Source organism: Scyliorhinus torazame, chromosome 6 (assembly GCF_047496885.1).
Source record: "Scyliorhinus torazame isolate Kashiwa2021f chromosome 6, sScyTor2.1, whole genome shotgun sequence".
NCBI lineage: Eukaryota > Metazoa > Chordata > Chondrichthyes > Carcharhiniformes > Scyliorhinidae > Scyliorhinus > Scyliorhinus torazame.
The window spans coordinates 119996421-120015921 of NC_092712.1; the positions used below are offsets into that span (position 1 = coordinate 119996421).

Here is a 19501-nt window from a genome sequence, read left to right on the forward strand (position 1 = left end):
GGGGAGGGGCCCTTTGAAGTCAATGCTGAGACGTTCAAAGGGGCGGGTAGCCTTGATTAGGTGCGCCTTGTCTGGCTTGTAGAATTGCGGCTTGCACTCCGCACAGACTTGGCAGTCCCTAGTCATGGCCTTGACCTCCTCGACTGAGAAGGGCAGGTTGTGGCCCTTGGTGTAGTGGTAGAGCGGCCTGACGCCCGGGTGACAGAGGTCATTATGTAGTGCCCGCAGTTGGTCATCCTGTGCGTTGGCAAAAGTACTACGGGACAGGGCATCAGGAGGATCATTGAGCTTACCTGGCCGGTATAAGATAGTATAATTGTAGGTGGAGAGTTCGATCCTCCACCGTAACATCTTATCATTTTTGATTTTACCTCGTTGTTTGTTGTCGAACATGAACGCAACTGATCGTTGGTCAGTAACGAGGGTAAATGGTTTTCCGGCCAGGTAGTGCCTCCAGTGCCGGACGGCTTCCACTATGGCCTGTGCCTCCTTCTCAACAGAGGAGTGGCGGATCTCGGGGCCTTGGAGTGTGCGGGAAAAGAAGGCGATGGGCCTGCCCGCCTGGTTGAGGGTGGCACCCAGGACAAAGTCGGAGGCATCGCTCTCGACTTGGAATGGTACAGACTCGTCTACCGCATGCATGGCGGCTTTGGCGATAGCGGTTTTTAGGAGGTGGAACACCTGGCAGGCCTCGGGCGGGAGGGGGAATGAGGGGGAACGGAGGAAGGGTCGGGCCTTGTCAGCGTACTCGGGCACCCACTGGGCATAGTAGGCAAAGAACCCGAGGCATCGCCTCAGTTCTTTGGGGCAGGTGGGAATGGGGAGTTCGAGAAGGAGGCGCAGACGGTCGGGATCGGGGCCGAGGACACCGTTCTCCACCACGTAGCCGAGTATGGCGAGGCGGGTGGTGCCGAAAACACATTTTGCCTCGTTGTATGTGAGATTGAGGCGTTTGGCAGTTTGGAGGAATTTAGTGAGGTTGATGTCATGGTCCTGCTGGTTGTGGCCGCAGATGGTGACGTTGTCCAGATACGGGAAGGTAGCCCGCAGTCTGTTCTGGTCCACCATTCGGTCCATCTCCCGTTGGAAGACCGAGACTCCGTTGGTGACGCCAAAGGGTACCCTAAGAAAGTGGTAGAGGCGGCCGTCCACCTCGAAGGCCGTGAAGTTACGGTCCTCCGGGCGGATAGGGAGCTGGTGGTAGGCGGATTTCAAGTCTATGGTGGAGAACACCCGGTACTGTGCAATCCGGTTGACCATGTCAGATATGCGGGGGAGGAGATACGCATCAAGCAGCGTGTACCGGTTGATGGTCTGACTGTAGTCAATGACCATGCGGTGTTTCTCGCTAGACTTGACTACCACCACTTGGGCTCGCCAGGGGCTGGTGCTGTGAGCAATGATCTTTTCCGAGAGAAGGCGCTTAATCTCCGCTCGAATGAATTGGCGGTCCCCGAAACTGTAACGCCGACTTTTAGTAGCCACAGGCTTGCAGTCGGGGGTGAGATTAGCAAACAATGAAGGGGGGGGGGGGATCCTGAGCGTGGAGAGACTACAGGTGGGACCCGGGGGGGGGGGGGGGGGGGGGGGATCAGGGAAGAACTGGGGGTTGGAGACCGTGATGGGGGGGAAGGGGCCGTTAAAATGCAAGGTGAGGCTGCGCAGGTGGCATTGGAAGTCCAGGCCGAGGATCACGGCGGCGCAGAGGTGAGGGAGGACCATGAATTTGAAATCCTGGAACACCGCGCCGTTCACTGAGAGGGTGATGGCGCAGTAGCCCGATACCTCGGCCGACTGGGAGTTGGAGGCCATGGAAATGTGCCTGCGCGTGGGTAGTACCTTGAGGGAGCTGCGGCGCACGGTGTCCGGGTGGAGGAAGCTCTCCGTGTTGCCGCTGTCGAAGAGGCAGGTAACAGTGAAACAATTTACCTGAACCTCCATGGTGGATCTGGCGAGCTGATGCGGTCGGTCCTGGTCGAGGACGATGGATGCGATGGTGGAGCTGTTGGAGAAGGGTGCCGGATCTGGGGAGCGGCCTGCGGAAGAAGGTGGCGGCGCCCAGGCGTCGTAGGCTGCTGCTGGAGGCCAGGTTGCTGTCGTTGGCTGCATCTCAGTTGTTTGCAGCATTTCGGTCGAGTGCGCAGAACCGGAAGTGACGATCGGCGGTGGACCGGAAGTGACGTAAGTCGGGGTTCCGGGCGGCGCCCATGCAGACCACGTGGAGGGGGGGCCAGAGGTCGAGTGCGCAGGACCGGAAGCGACGATCGGCGGCGGGGCGGACCCGGAAGCGACGATCGGCGGCGGACCGGAAGTGAAGGAAGCCGGGCCGGGGATAATCAAAGATGGCGGCGCCCCTGCGTCGCACATGTCGAATATCGAGCCGGGAACGGAGGATGGCGGCACCCAGGAGTAGCAGGCCGCGGTGTTGGACGCCGAGGCAGCGGTGGAACGGCAGACGTTTGCAAAATGGCCTTTCTTGCCACAGGCTGAACAGGTAGCATCTCTAGCCGGGCAGCGTTTCCTGGGGTGTTTTGCCTGGCCACAAAAGTAACACTGGGGCCCAGGCATTATTTTTACTGCTGGTGTGGCTAGGTGGGCCGTGACTTGCAGGGGTTGTTGCTGGGCGGGCGGCAGGGAGGTAGCGGCCATGTAGGGAATGTGGGCAGGCGCATAGGAAGTTCGTGCAGGCGTGTAGGACGCATTATTGTCATAGGCTGCCTGTTGGGCCTCTGCCATCGTGACTGCCGTGTCCAGAGTCAGGGTAGTTTGTGCCAGTAGGAGTTGGCGAATTGGGACGGAAGCGATGCCAGCTACAAAGGCATCGAGCGCCAGGGCCTCAGTGTTCTGCTCAGCGGAGACTGCTGGCGCGTTGCAGGTGAGCGCGAGAGCATGGAGGTCCCGAACAAATACGGATAGGGGTTCACCCGGCTGCTGGTGCCGGGAGGCGAGGCGGGTGGCGGGTGTAAATAGAATTAACAGTTCGTGCATACCGGCTTTTGAGCTTCACGATGGCATCGGCGTAGGCCGTAGTTCCCGTGATGAGGTCGAAAAGCCCGTAGTCGAGCCGTGAGCACAGGAGGTTTAGTCGGTCAGCGTCCGTTTTGGCGAAGGCGGAGGATGCTTCCAGGTAGGCCTCGAAACACCGGAGCCAGCAGTTGAAAAGGTGATCCGCGCGTGGAGCGTGGGGGTCGAGCGAGAGCTTGTCGGGTTTCAGAGCAGCCTCCATTATAACTGTAGTGTATTAAATTGATGCACTAAGTGTCAAGAACCACAAAGATATGTGAGACTTTAACCAAGGCTTTAATACACTACATAGGAAGCTTAACCGACACAGATGACCCCAGACAAAGTGCGTCCGGTCTCAGAAGCTGGGTCTTATACTTAACTCTCGGGGGAGTGGCCAAGGCGGAGCTCTCCGTGGCCAGGTCAGGTTACATACAGGTGACCGAACCTCTACAGAGCTACAGTACAATACACAGTACCATACACAGGATTACAGGGCCACATTACACACAACTATTATATAACTATGTACAATGCTAGGGAAGTACAGTGGTGTATCACCACACCCTCCACAGCAAGAATGTCCTTCCTCAAACTAGGAGACCAAAACTGCACACAATACTCAAGTTGTGGCCTCACCAAGGCCCTGTATAACTGCAGCAAGACATCCCTACTCCTATACTCAAATACTCCCGCTATGAAGGCCAGCATGCCATTAGTTTTCCTCACTGCCTGCTGTACCTACATGCCAACCTTCAGCGACTGTTCCACCATGACACCCAGGTCTCGTTGCACTTCCTATTTTCCTAAACTACCACCATTCAGATGAAGAACTGCCTTCCTGTTTTGCCATCAAAGTGGACAATATCACATCTACCTACATTATATTGCATTTGCCAAGTATTTGCCCACTCAGCCAGCCTGTCCAAGTCACCCGGCAGCCTCTTTGCATCCTCCTCACAGCACACACAGCCACCCAGCTTAGTGTTGTCTGCAAATTTGGAGATATTGCGTGCAATTCCTTTGTCTAAATCATTAATGTATATTGTGAACAGCTGGTGTCCCAGCTCTGAACCCTGTGGTACCCCAGTAGTCACTGCCTGCCACTCTGAAAAGGACCTGTTTATTCCCACTCTATGCCTCCTGTCTGCCAACCAGTTCTCTTTTCACTTCAATACATTACCTCCAATACCATGAGCTTTAATTTTGCTCACTAATCTCTTGTGTGGGACCTTGTCAAAAGTCTTTTGAAAGTCCAGATACACAACCATTGGGAAAGGTTTAAACTAATTTGGAAGGGAGTCAGGAAATTGCAGAAAGGAGCCACAATTAGGTCAGGACAGAGACACAAACAGCAGTAAGATTTGAAGTATCTCAAAATTTTCAGAAACAAGATTGAGTAAAGTAACACAAGTGACAAAGGAGACATCAAATTACATATATGCCAGTGTCCACAATGTAAGTGAGCTGCAGGAACATGGGCTTATGATATGTTTGATTTGCCTGAGACATGATTCAAAAAAGCTTAAGTATGGATTCTCAATATTCCTGGTTACAAAGAAATTATACAGAAAAGAGTAAGGTTGGGGGCATGACAGTATTGATTATGAATATGACAGTTCCAAATGGAAAAAATATACTAGATAGTTCGAGGAGTGAATCAATTTGGCTTGTGTTAAGTAGGCATTGTTACACAGATGAGCAAATATGTTGATAAGTATCACAAAAATATAGCGTTAGCAGACTCCAGGTAGCCTAATATTGACTGGAAAAACATTTTGCTAAGGTTAGGGAAGGCATGTATACAGGAGAACTTTCTTGATCAATTTGACTCCAGCTTAACATGAAGGATCTGGTTCTGGAAAATTAATTCTGGAAAGTGGATGGTATAATAGATCATCTAGCTAACAGTGATCACAACATAATTCAGTTTCGAATAATTATGGGAAGAGACTGAAAAATATACAATGTAAAAATGTTGAACTGGTGAAATACTAATTTCAGAATCTAAGAAGGGGCTAGACTGCATAGAATAAAAGGTAATAGTCGGGTAAAGCTGCAATGGAGCAGTGGAAAGCATTCAAAGAAGGAATAGTTCGGTACAAACCAGGCATATTCCTTTGAAGGGAAAAGACAGAGCATCTAGTGCCCTGGATAACAAAAGAAGTAAAGGTTAAAATAAAGCAAAACCATGGGCTGGATTCTTCGTCGGCAGGATGCTCCATTTTGCCGGCAGCCCAGAGGTTTCCTGATGGAATGGGGCTGCCGCACAATGGGAAACCCCATTGACCGGCCGGCGTAATGGAACATTCCGCCGGCAAGGTGAAATAGAAATGTGGCGTGACGGGGCACAGAAACCAGCCCCATTTTTTTGATTCTTTCAAGAAATAAGGGCTTCGCTGGATAGGCCAACATTCATTGCCCATCCCCAATTGCCCTTGAGAAGGTGGTGGTGAGCTGCTTTCTTGAACTGTTTCAATCGATGTGGTGTAGACACACCCACAGTGCTGTTAGGGAGAGAATTCCAGGATCTTAATCAGGTGACAGTGAAGGAATGGCAATGCATTTCCGAAGCCTGGATGGTGAGTGGCTTGGAGGGGAACTCCAGGTGGTGGTGTTCCCATGTAATGACTGCCCTTGTCCTTCTAGATGGTAGTGATCGTGGGTTTGGAAGGTGTGTCTAAGGGGCTTTGGTGAGTTCCTGTGGTGCATCTTGCAGATGATACACGTTGCTGCCACAGTGCATTGGTACTGGAGGGAGTGAATGCTTGTGGATGGGGAGCCAATCAAGTGGGCTGCTTTGTCCTGGATTGTGTCAAGCTTCTTGAGTGTTTTTTGAGCTGCACTCATCCAGGAGAACATTCCATCACACCTCTGACTTATACCTTTGTGAAGTCAAGAAGTAAGTTATTCACCACAGGAGTCCTAGCCTTTGACCTGCTCTTGCAGCTACAATATTTATATGGCTAGTGCAGTTCAGTTTCTGGTCAATGGTAACCTCCAGAATGTTGACAGTGGGAGATTCAGCTTAGGTAATGCCATTGAATGTCAAGGGGTGATGGTTAGATTCTCTCTCATTGGAGATGTTCACCCCTGGCACTTTTGTGGCACAAATGTTACTTGCCACTTGTTGACCCAAGCCTAGATATTGTACAGGTCTTGCTGCATTTGGACATGGACTACTTCAGTATCTGAGGTGTTGGGAATGGTACTGAGCAAATCATTGGTGAACATCCCCACTTCTGACCTTATGATGGAAGGAAGAATATTGATGAAGCAGCTGAAATGGTTGGGCCTAAGACACTCCCCTGAGGGACTCTTGCAGTGATGTCCTGGAGCTGAGATGACTGAACTCCAACAACCACAACTGTCTTGCTTTGTGTCAGGTATCACTGCAACCAGCAGAGTTATCTCCTGATTCCTATTGACTCCAGCTTTGTTCGGGCTCCTTGATGCCACATTTGGTCAAATGTGGCCTTGATGTGAACTCTGGAGTTCAGTTATTTTGTCCATGTTTGAACTAAGGCTATGATGAAGTCAGGAGTTTAGTGACCTTGGCAGAGCCCAAACTGAGTGTCAGTGAGCAGGTTACTGCTAAGCAAGTGACGCTTGATAGTACCGCAAAAGACAGATGACAGGCGCAGGATTTAATCAATGAATTAATAATTATTAAAGAGGAGAAATCTGAGATACTGGATGGGATAAAAATTCATAAAGAGGAAGACTGGTTGAACTTTAAGTGGATTAGTCACCAGGCACAGATGAGATGCATGTGATGATACTGAGAGGAATAAGGGTGGCAACTGTGGAGGCATTGGCCCAAATTTTCCAATCCTCCTTTCATATGGGGTTGGTTCCACAAGACTAGAGAATTACACAACTTTGTTCAAAATAGACCTTATCTGTCCTTCACAAGCATTTCTGTGTATTCCATTAATTTGTAACTGCCACACTGTAGCTTAATGCCTTAAATGGAGTCTGTTTGAACTCGGTTCAAAGGGCCCTGCTGAATTCATGTTTTCCTCAGGTGTGAATCACATCCACCCCCTCCTCTCCCCTACAGGCAAAAATGAGATCTGCCAGAAATGCCGTCGGCATTTGGGTCTTGTCCACCATTTTAAAATATCTGCTCCTTAGTATATGAACTCAAGGAAATTATGTCAAACCTTTATAAAACATTGGTTCGGCCAGAACCAGAGTGTTGCTGCCAATTCTGAGACCCACACTTTTGGAAAGGTCTGAAGGCTTTATACAGACAGGGTGATTTACAAAACCGGTTTCAGAGATGAGGGTTTTCAGTTTTGCGATTATTTTGGAGACGCTGGGGTTCATTCCTTGGAGAAAAGAAAGTTCAGAGGTGATTTAATAGAGATGTTTGAAGTTGTGAGGACTGGACCGAGACGATGAAGAGAAACTGTTCCGATTGGCAGAAGAGTCAAGAAGGGTTAGGAGCTGCAACATACTGCCTGAGAGGATGCTGTGGTCATGTTCAATTTCAAAAGGGAATTGGATAAGTAGCTGAAAGGGGAATAAAACTGTAAGGCAAGAGAGCATGACTGGCTAAATTGCTCTTGCAGAGAGCCAGCACAGGCATGATGGGCTGAAAGGCCTTTTTCTGTGCTACATTTATTCTATGCTTACCATATTTCATTCACTGTTTTAGCTATATTTCTGCAGATTTTAAAGATCTTGTAAATTGCAGAAAAACTGATGTCATGAAGTTGAGATGACCAACATTGTGTAAATTCAGAGATGATATTTGACTGTGGGAGAGCCAACATACGCACCTGTATATTGCAATATTCAAAACATATTTCGAACAGTTCATTGTTGGACTATAGTAATGACTGTGCAGTTTTATATGATGGTCAGTGAACACGAACATTGGGCCACGAGCAACAATAAGTAATTTTTTCCGATTGAGCAAAAACTGAACTAGACCAGCCATAAAAATACTGTGACTCCAAGAACAGGTGAGAGGCCTGGAATTCTCTGGCAAGTAACTCTCTCCTGACTCCCCAAATCATGTTCACCACTCACAAAGCACATGTCAGGAGTGTGATGGAATACTCTCCACTTGTCTGGATTAATGCAGCTGCAACAACGCTCAAGAAGATTGACACCATAAAGGTCAAAGAGGCCCGGTTGATTCACACCTCACCTGCCACCTTAACATTCATTCCCATTACCACCAACGCACAGTGGCAACTCACCAAGGCTCTCTGCATAGCACCTTCCAAGCCCATGAAGGACAAGGGCAGCAGATACTCGAGAAAATTACCACCTGCAAGTTCCCCTGCAGGCCACTCTCCATCCTGACTTAGAACCATATCGCCGGTGCTTCACTGTCGCTGGGTCAAAATCCTGGACCTCTGTTCCTAACAGCACGTGGTGTGTATTCCCACCACATGGGACTGCAGGGGTTCAAGAATGTGGCGCACCATCACCTTCTCGAGGGAGCCACAGGAAATGGGCGAGGTACTAAATGAATACTTTGCATCAGTATTCACCAAAGAGAAGGAATTGGGAGATGTTTAGTCTGGAGAAGGGTGTGTAGAAAGCCTGGGTCACATTGAGATCCAAAAAGACGAGGTGTTGGGCAACTTTAAAAATATTAAGGTAGATAAGTCCCCAGTGCCTGATGGGATCTACCCCAGAATACTGAAGGAGGCTGGAGAGGAAATTGCTGAGGCCTTGACAGAAATCTTTGGATCCTCACTGTCTTCAGGTGATGTCCCAGAGGACTGGAGAACAGCCAATGTTGTTCCTCTGTTTAAGAAGGGTAGCAAGGATAATCCAGGGAACTACAGGCCGGTGAGCCTTACGTCAGTGGTAGGGAAATTACTGGAGAGAATTCTTCGAGACAGGATCTACTCCCATTTGGAAGCAAATGGACGCATTAGTGAGAGGCAGCATGGTTTTGTGAAGGGGAGGTCGTGTCTCACTAACTTGATAGAGTTTTTCGAGGAGGTCACAAAGATGATTGATGCAGGTAGGGCAGTGGATGTTGTCTATATGGACTTCAGTAAGGCCTTTGACAAGGTCCCTCATGGTAGACTAGTACAAAAAGTGAAGTCACACGGGATCAGGGGTGAGCTGGCAAGGTGGATACAGAACTGGCTAGGTCATAGAAGGCAGAGAGTAGCAATGGAAGGATGCTTTTCTAATTGGAGGGCTGTGACCAGTGGTGTTCCGCAGGGATCAGTGCTGGGACCTTTGCTGTTTGTAGTATATATAAATGGTTTGGAGGAAAATGTAACTGGTCTGATTAGTAAGTTTGCAGACGACACAAAGGTTAGTGGAATTGCGGATAGCAATGATGACTATCAGAGGATACAGCAGGATTTAGATTGTTTGGAGACTTGGGCGGAGAGATGGCAGATGGAGTTTAATCCGGACAAATGTGAGGTAATGCATTTTGGAAGGTCTAATGCAGGTAGGGAATATACAGTGAATGGTAGAACCCTCAAGAGTATTGAAAGTCTGAGAGATCTAGGTGTACAGGTCCACAGGTCACTGAAAGGGGCAACACAGGTGGAGAAGGTAGTCAAGAAGGCATACGGCATGCTTGCCTTCATTGGCCGGGGCATTGAGTATAAGAATTGGCAAGTCATGTTGCAGCTGTATAGAACCTTAGTTAGGCCACACTTGGAATATAGTGTTCAATTCTGGTCACCACACTACCAGAAGGATGTGGAGGCTTTAGAGAGGGTGCAGAAGAGATTTACCAGAACGTTGCCTGGTATGGAGGGCATTAGCTATGAGGAGCGGTTGAATAAACTCGGTTTGTTCTCACTGGAACGACGGAGGTTGAGGGGCGACCTGATAGAGGTCTACAAAATTATGAGGGGCATAGACAGAGTGGATAGTCAGAGGCTTTTCCCCAGGGTAGAGGGGTCAATTACTAGGGGGCATAGGTTTAAGGTGAGAGGGGCAAGGTTTAGAGTAGATGTACGAGGCAAGTTTTTTACACAGAGGGTAGTGGGTGCCTGGAACCCGCTACCGGAGGAGGTGGTGGAAGCAGGGACGATAGTGAAATTTAAGGGACATCTTGACAAATACATGAATAGGATGGGAATAGAGGGATACGGACCCAGGAAGTGTACAAGATTGTAGTTTAGTCGGGCAGCATGGTCGGCACGGGCTTGGAGGGCCGAAGGGCCTGTTCCTGTGCTATACATTTCTTTGTTCTTTTGTAGTTAGGGGTGGGCAATAAATGCTGACTTAGCCATTAATGCCATCAAAGAATTGAAAAAAACCCAATTAATATGTTTTTGGATACCATCTGAGGGAAAATTGTTGGCGATAACACCGGGAAACACTCACTGGCCTCAATTATTATTATTAAGTAGTATCATGCGATGTTTATAGTCCATCAAGACAAGCAAGTTCAAACCCCACAGTACTGCATTGAGTGTCAACCTAGGTTCTGTGCTGATGTTCTCATGTGGTCTGAAATCGATAAGCGTTGGCTCAAAAATAAGTGTGCTAGCAACTGAGCAAGTTGCAAATGGAACCGTGGAGTGCAAATCCTGCATCCAACGAGATTAAAAATTGGGAATAAATAAGGAGATTATTAATTAAAATTAAGTATATTATAAAATGTGTTATTTCACCTTGGCATTTAGGCATCATCATTGTTAAATCCACCATTGAGGACTCGGGTTCAGCAAATATTCTTTGACAAGATTAATGCAACATATCCAAGCAACCAGCGAGCTCCATTGGGAAAGTCTCATGATCAAGCGCCAGGATTACCCAAAGGGATGGACATATATAAGACCACGTTTGGCAAAAGAGGAGTCCAAGGTACTAATAATTAGAATAAAGAAGGAGTACACGGACAGAAATATAAGGCAAGCTACAATTACTAGTGGAATTTTATGGCGGGAATTTCCAGTCCGACCGAAGTCGATGGACTTTTGAATGGCTTGCCTAATTTTCCAAGCCTATTGCAAATTCAACCCTACATCTAAATTATGAAACCTCTGATCATGTGGAGGATAAAGGGCACAGTTTTAAAGGGGTTTCAGTAACAGAGATCAGGATGTATATCTACACAAATCTTTGACACTGGCACGACAAATTGAGGAGACTATTAAAAAGGCATGAGGAATCTATTATATAAATAGGGTCTTAGAAGATAAAAGCAAGTAGGTTAAGGTAAATCACTTTGTAGGCCCCAGCTGGAGTATTGTGACCAATTATGGGCTCAACATTTCAATCAGGATGTCAAAACCTTGCAGAAGGTGTGTGTGTGTGTGTGGTGGGGGGGGGGGGGGGGGGGGGGGGGCGGGGGGGGGGGGGGGGGGGCGAGATTTACTAAACTGGTACCAGGGATGTGGCACTTGTGCTCCCTTCAGTTGCTGAGTTTCCGGAGTCTTGGAAAACCCGACCTGCAGCTGTTAAATCCAAATTGATGCCAAAAGCTGAAGCATGTAAACCACATTTAAATATAATAATTGTTAATCCGCCTATCGAGTCCCCATTACGGGCTGGTGAGGATTAAAATTACTCTTTGTTGGAGCACTGTGCCATGAGTGATTGGTATCCTCCAGTACTTATCCAGTTTGCCATTATTATTCATACACGTGTCATGCCAGATGTCATTTGCGTAGTCAATGCAGCCAAGTCTGATTTTGGGCATGGATCACAGAGTATATTCAAATGCAACAACCCTGGTCGATAGCTTTCCCCTTCCTTAAATCAGAAACACTAGGGCCACTGATAGTGACATAACACAAATGTGCCCGACATCAATGAACCTGGGATATCCCTGGTTTGTATAGCTCAGCAGCTCACTCAATAAATACGCTGAATATCTGGAGGAAGCACCTTATCTGAGCATTTGGAAGGCAGGGACATGATCGGTGCAAGTCAGCATGGATTCACTAAAGGGAAATCATGCTTGACAAATCTGGAATTTTTGAGGTTGTGACCAATAGAGTGGACAAGGGTGAACCAGTGGATGTTGTGAATATGGACTTTCAAAAGGCTTTTGACAAGGTCCCACACAAAAGGTTGGTGAGCAAGATTAAAACTCATGGGGCGCAATTCTCCACCCCCACGCCGAAGTGGCCGCGCCGTCATGAACGCCGTCGAGGTTCACGACGGCACGGAACAGCCCCAGTCACGACCGATTCAGGCCCTGACAATGGGCCAGTATCGGGGCTGCGTCATCTACCCGCGCGAGGCCTTGTCGCCAGCGTAAAAGCGGTGCCGATTAGATGACGTGGCCGGCGCCGCATAACGGACGTCATCCGCGCATGCGCGGGTTGGCCGGCCAACCCGCGCATGTGTGGTTGCCGTCCTGTCCACATCCGCCCCACAAGAAGATGGGGGACGGATCTTGTGGGGCCGCAGAAGGAAGGAGGTCCTCCTTCAGAGAGGACGGACCGACGATTGGTGGGCACCGATCGCGGGCCACCCCACATTTAAGGTACCCCCCGGTGCAGGATCCACCCTCGCCCCCCCACAGGCCGCCCCCCCAGCGTTCACGCACCGCCCACAACTGTAGCGACCAGGTGTGGACGGCGCCGGGGGGAACCCGCCGTTTTGGCCTGGCCGCTCGGCCTATCCGGGCCTCAGAATCGCGGGGGTGCCGGAGAATCGCCATTTTGGGTATCTCCGGCGACTCTCCGGCCTGCGGCCCACGAAACTCGACCGGGCCGTTCCCGCCGCTTGGGAGAATCGTGGGAGGGTGTCGGACCGGCGTCCCCGGAAATTTTGGCGCCCCAGGCGATTCTCCCAACCGGCGTGGGAGTGGAGAATTGCGCCCACTGTATTGGGGGTAATGTATTATCGTGGATAGAAAAATGTTTGGCAGACAGGAAGCAGAGAGTGGGAATAAACTGGTCCTTTTCAGAGTGACAGGCAGTGACTAGTGGGGTACTGCAGGGTTAAGTGCTGGGACCCCAGCTGTTCACAATATACATTAATGATTTGGACGAAGGAATTGATGCAATTTCTCCAAATTTGCAGACGACACTAAGCTGGGTGGCAGTGTGTGCAGTGAGGAGGATGCAAAGAGGCTGCAGGGTGACATAGATAGGCTGGCTGAATGGGCAAATACTTGGCAAATCCAATATAATGTGGGTAAATGTGATGTTATCCACTTTGGTGGCAAAAACAGAAAGGCAGATCATTCTCTGAATGGTGGCAGTTTAGGAAAATGAGAAGTGCAACGTGACCTGGGTGTCATGGTGGAACAGTCGCTGAAGGTTGGTATGTAGGTACAGCAGGCAGTGAGGAAAGCTAATGGCATGCTGATTTCATAGCAAGAGTATTTGATTATTGGAATAGGGATGTCTTGCTGCAGTTATACAGGGTCATGGTGAGGCCACAACTTGAGTATTGTATGCAGTTTAGGTCTCCTAGTTTGAGGAAGGACATTCTTGCTGTTGAGGGTGTCCAGCGAAGGTTCAAAGAACAACAAAGAACAAAGAAATGTACAGCACAGGAACAGGCCCTTCGGCCCTCCAAGCCCGTGCCGACCATACTGCCCGACTAAACTACAATCTTCTACACTTCCTGGGTCCGTATCCTTCTATTCCCATCCTATTCATATATTTGTCAAGATGCCCCTTAAATGTCCCTATCGTCCCTGCTTCCACTACCTCCTCCGGTAGTGAGTTCCAGGCACCCACTACCCTCTGCGTAAAAAACTTGCCTCGTACATCTACTCTAAACCTTGCCCCTCTCACCTTAAACCTATGCCCCCTAGTAATTGACCCCTCTACCCTGGGGAAAAGCCTCTGACTATCCACTCTGTCTATGCCCCTCATAATTTTGTATACCTCTATCAGGTCGCCCCTCAACCTCCTTCGTTCCAGTGAGAACAAACCGAGTTTATTCAATCGCTCCTCATAGCTTATGCCCTCCATACCAGGCAACATTCTGGTAAATCTCTTCTGCACCCTCTCTAAAGCCTCCACATCCTTCTGGTAGTGTGGCGACCAGAATTGAACACTATACTCCAAGTGTGGCCTAACTAAGGTTCTATACAGCTGCAACATGACTTGCCAATTCTTATACTCAATGCCCCGGCCAATGAAGGCAAGCATGCCGTATGCCTTCTTGACTACCTTCTCCACCTGTGTTGCCCCTTTCAATGACCTGTGGACCTGTACTCCTAGATCTCTTTGACTTTCAATACTCTTGAGGGTTCTACCATTCACTGTATATTCCCTACCTGCATTAGCCCTTCCAAAATGCATTACCTCACATTTGTCCGGATTAAACTCCATCTGCCATCTCTCCGCCCAAGTCTCCAGACAATCTAAATCCTGCTGTATCCTCAGACAGTCCTCATCGCTATCCGCAATTCCACCAACCTTTGTGTCGTCTGCAAACTTACTAATCAGACCAGTTACATTTTCCTCCAAATCATTTATATATACTACAAAGAGCAAAGGTCCCAGCACTGATCCCTGTGGAACACCACTGGTCACAGCCCTCCAATTAGAAAAGCATCCCTCCATTGCTACCCTCTGCCTTCTATGGCCTAGCCAGTTCTGTATCCACCTTGCCAGTTCACCCCTGATCCCGTGTGACTTCACCTTTTGTACTAGTCTACCATGAGGGACCTTGTCAAAGGCCTTACTGAAGTCCATATAGACAACATCTACTGCCCTACCTGCATCAATCATCTTAGTGACCTCCTCGAAAAACTCTATCAAGTTAGTGAGACACGACCTCCCCTTCACAAAACCGTGCTGCCTCTCACTAATACGTCCATTTGCTTCCAAATGGGAGTAGATCCTGTCTCGAAGAATTCTCTCCAGTAATTTCCCTACCACTGAAGTAAGGCTCACCGGCCTGTAGTTCCCGGGATTATCCTTGCTACCCTTCTTAAACAGAGGAACAACATTGGCTATTCTCCAGTCCTCCGGGACATCCCCTGAAGACAGCGAGGATCCAAAGATTTCTGTCAAGGCCTCAGCAATTTCCTCTCCAGCCTCCTTCAGTATTCTGGGGTAGATCCCATCAGGCCCTGGGGACTTATCTACCTTAATATTTTTTAAGACACCCAACACCTCGTCTTTTTGGATGACAATGTGACCCAGGCTATCTACACCCCCTTCTCCAGACTCAACATCTACCAATTCCTTCTCTTTGGTGAATACTGATGCAAAGTATTCATTTAGTACCTCGCCCATTTCCTCTGGCTCCACACATAGATTCCCTTGCCTATCCTTCAGTGGGCCAACCCTTTCCCTGCCTACCCTCTTGCTTTTTATGTACGTGTAAAAAGCCTTTTTCACCAGACTAATTTCTGGGACGGCAAGACTGACATATGAAGAAAGACTGGATTGACAGGGCTTGTACTCACTGGAGTCTGGAAGAATGAGAGGGGATCTCATAGAAACATAAAATCCTGATGGGACTGCTGGACAGGCTAGATATGGCTAGTGGGCAGCACAATAGCATTGTGGATAGCACAATTGTTTCACAGCTCCAGGGTCCCAGGTTCAATTCCAGCTTGGGTCACTGTCTGTGCGGAGTCTGCACATCCTCCCCGTGTGTGCGTGGGTTTCCTCCGGGTGCTCCGGTTTCCTCCCACAGTCCAAAGATGTGCGGGTTAGGTGGATTGGCCGTGATAAATTGCCCTTAGTGTCCAAAATTGCCCTTAGCGTTGGGTGGGGTTGCTGGGTTGTGGGGATAGGGTGGAGGTGTTGACCTTGGGTAGGGTGCTCTTTCCAAGAGCCGGTGCAGACTCGATGGGCCGAATGGCCTCCTTCTGCACTGTAAATTCTATGATATGTGAGGAATGTTCCCGATGTTGGGGACGTCCAGAACTAGGGGTCACAGCCTAAGAATAAGGGGTAAGCCATTCAAGACTGAGATGAGGAAGAACTTCTTTTCTGAATGGAAGGCTGTGACTGCGTTTCTGAATGGAAGGGTGTCACTGCTTTTCTGAATGAGGTGGTGGTGGGAGCAGGTACGATAGTGACATTTAAGGGGCATCTAGACAAATATATGAATAGGGTGGGAATGGAAGGATACGGACTCTGTCAATGCAGACAGTTTTAGTTTAGACATGTACCATGGTCGGTGCAGGCTTGGAGGGCCGAAGGGCCTGTTCCTGTGCTGTATTGTTCTTTGTTCTTCTTTGTTCTCTCACAGAGTTGTGAACCTTGTGGAATTCTCTACCACAGAAAGCTGTTGAGGCCAGTTTGTTGGATATATTGAAGAGGCAGCTGGTCCTAGCCCTTGCGGCTAAAGGGATTAAGGGGTATGGAGAGAAAGTGGGAGTAGAATACTGAATTTGCATGATCAGCCATGATCATATTGAATGGTGGTGCATGTTTGAAGGGCTGAATGGCATACTCCTGCACCTATTTTCTACGTTTCTATGTCCAGCCTCATATTCCTAACAAATATCACTATACATGATGTTGGCACTCAAGCCCATGCCCATCTCTTCCCCAACTCCTCTTTAAATTTTCTCCCTTTTGCAGTTTGGTGAGACCGTGTGTGAAATACCTTGGGTTATTTTTGTAAGTGAAATGTGATATGTAAATGCAAGTTATTGTTAAAAGGTAGTAACTTCAAAAATTGCAACACCTTTTCAAGGTCAATTATGAACAAATGCGGGCCTAGTCAGTAATGTCCACAAACTGTGAAAGAATTAAGAAAGCACTTCTTCAACACTATAAGAAGGTGCTAGCCTAGTGTGAAGTTCTCAAGTCCTGGAGCTTGAGCAGTCTTCTGACTCACAGCACTGTTGCCAACTGTAAAAACTGACACTTACTTTGATGTTATAAACGTTAGGAGTGTTAAGCATGTGCAGCAGCGGTGTTGTAACATCGTTGGGCAAGTAATCCAGAGACGCAGGCTGATGCTGTGGGGACATGGGTTCAAAATGCCCCAAAGCAGCTGGTGGAATTTAAATTCAATTTTAAAAGGTTATTCTTATTCACGGTGCACATGGAACTATCAATTGTCATAAAAACCCATCTGGGAAGGGAAAACTGACCTCCTTACCCAGATCTGCTTTCTTGAGACTCCAGACCTACCTCAATGGGGTTGACTCTTAACTGCCCTCTGAAATGGCCTAGCAAGCTACTCAGTTCAAAGGCAATTAGGGATGGGCAACAAATCCTGGCCTTGCCACCGACACCCACATACCATGAAAAAAAGTAAGGAAAAAAGCATTGTTACCTCTTAGAATTTGATTTGTTAAGTCTACTTATTGAAAATTCTATTTCAGATATCACTGCTGGAGAGCTTATAAATCCACCAAAGGCTCGACAACAAGTTTATGAAGAATCAATGCAAGGACATCCACTATATGTGCTAACACATAATGATTACAATGTTGGTAAGGAAACACGGGGCTGAATTCTGACCCCCAAAAATGGGGTTGTAGAAGTTGTGTCAAAGGTTAAAATGTGTAAACAACTGTGGCAGAATTTTGTGTTCCCTGCTGGTAGGTTTGTAGGTGGGTTCGGCTGTCACGACCTTCCCACTGGGCTCTCGGCCGGCCAAACCTCTCCACAATTTATTAGAGGGACCAGTGAGGCCTAGGCTGACATCCCTGCACTCGTTCCCCTTGAGCACCTTAAATGGCCAATTAGTCCACCCAGCTTCAATTTTTAGGCTGGCAGGAAGGCAGGGGTGAAGCACGAAAGGTGACCCAGATCAGGCCTTGGGTGTGAAGAGCACCCCTCCACTACCAGGCTCCTTTAAACATCAGGTCTCCCTGCTTCCAAATGGTCAGGCCTCTGCAGGTGCTTCCATGTTGCTTGGCCTCTGTACCAACCACCCTACCTCTTTCTGCTCCCCCTACAGTGCAGAAGGAGGCCATTCAGCCCAACGAGGCTGCCCAGACCCTTCGAAAAATCACCCTACAGAGACACCCAAGCAGACACAAGGAGAATATGCAAACTCCACACAGGCAGTCACCTGAGTTTGGAATCGAACGTGGGTCCCTGGCGCTGTGATGCAGCAGTGCTAACCACTGTGCCACCATGCCGCCCTGCCCTAAAGGTAGGCTTCCTTTTAAAAAAAATTTAGGGTATCCAATTTTTCCCCCAATTAACTGGCAATTTAGCGTGGCCAATTCACCTACTCGGTATATCTTTTTGGGTTGTGGGGCTGATATCCACGCAGACACATGGAAAATGTGCAAACTCCACACAGACAGTGACCGGGGGCCGGGATCGAACCCGGGTCCTCAGCGCCATGAGGCAGCAGTGCTCCACTGCGTCACCGTGCCGTCCAAAGGTAGGCTTCCTGCCCTAAAGGCCTCCTGCTTGGTACGCAGGCTGACTGTGAACAGGAACCCCACGTTAGTGGCCGCAGAGGAGTCCAAACGCGAGACAGAAAGAAAACTGGTTTATTGTAAGTGAACTATTCAGGTGAACTTCAGGTCCTAGCCGGAACTACGCATGCTTGTTTCCCATCTGGTCTGGCTTTAATATAAGAATCCATTAACTCCACTGATGTTTTTCCCCCCATATCCCCAAGCGGGGAAGTTTGTATTCCACGATGCTCACGGGGAGGCTAATTGGTCCATCCCCATAGTTCTTGTCCAGGTTATTACACATCCCCCCCACCCCCACAAAGTCTGAAGACCCATCAGAGGAAGGTGTAGAAGGAGGGAGTCTTCTTTTTCGCCATGGTTGCGTGTCCCATGGTTGCGTGTCCCATGGTTGTATGTCTTGCCCCTGCAGATCTGGGTCAGGAAGTGTATGACTGGAAGGCGAACGTCGTTTCCTTGCTGATCGCCACGATGGAGCCACTACTGGTGGCTGCTCTCTGGTGTTTCACCATCAGAAACCTCCGATGCCTGGGTCTCCATATCTGAGTCCGTGTCCTTGACCTCCCCTGTCTCTGCATTGGGTTCCCCAGGAGGCAAGACTCTTGGAATCTTTGGTGCCGTGGCTTCTGACTTGAATTTGGTGCTTCCGGAGGAGCTTCGCCTTGAATCGATCTCCTGCATCTGGGTTGGTCGATGTGCTTCTTCATCCCTCGATCTTGAGCATCAACGTGCTTTGAAACTTGCCCTGTTTGTCGAACTATCGTTTCTGGGACCCACTTTATGCCATCACTGAAGTTTTGAAAGTAAACTTCGTCACCTGGTCCAAACTGTCTGGTCTGCTTAAATCTGTCTGGACAACAACCTTGCTGCTCCTGACTGCGGCATACTTTCCCGCCTATATCTGGGAATGTGAGGCTGAGGTGGGTCTGGAGTCTTCTTTCTGCCCATTAAAAGCTCAGCTGGCACTGTGTAGTCGCTGCATGTATGGTGGTACGGTAATAGAATAAAAATCTGGCCAGTCGTGTGTTGGGAGACCCTGAGGTCTGGCTCTTCAAGCCTCTTTTAAATGTTTGCATCCTCCCTTCGGCCAGCCTAATCGAAGCCTAGTGTATGGGTCCTTGCGGATATGTTCACCCTGTTTGCCTTCATAAAACCGCTGAACACTTTGCTAGTAAAAAGCGTGGTGTTGTCAGTGACCAACATCTCCAGGATCCCGTGTGTATGGCGCTGTCG

At 48.8% G+C, this 19501-nt stretch overlaps 1 protein-coding gene and 1 long non-coding RNA gene across 2 annotated transcripts in view; one reads left to right on the forward strand and one right to left on the reverse strand.

Moving 5' to 3' along the window:
* LOC140424991 (uncharacterized) overlaps window positions 1-19501 on the reverse strand; it is a 111895-nt gene that overhangs the window by 32424 nt on the left and 59970 nt on the right. The gene's annotated exons all lie outside the window — the stretch shown is intronic.
* Window positions 1-19501, forward strand: part of efhb (EF-hand domain family, member B) — a 98533-nt gene that overhangs the window by 29820 nt on the left and 49212 nt on the right. Inside the window, exons 4-5 of the mRNA XM_072508744.1 lie at window positions 10632-10812; window positions 17216-17326. Coding sequence (XP_072364845.1) covers window positions 10632-10812; window positions 17216-17326 — 292 coding nt within the window. The remainder of the gene's footprint in view (window positions 1-10631; window positions 10813-17215; window positions 17327-19501) is intronic.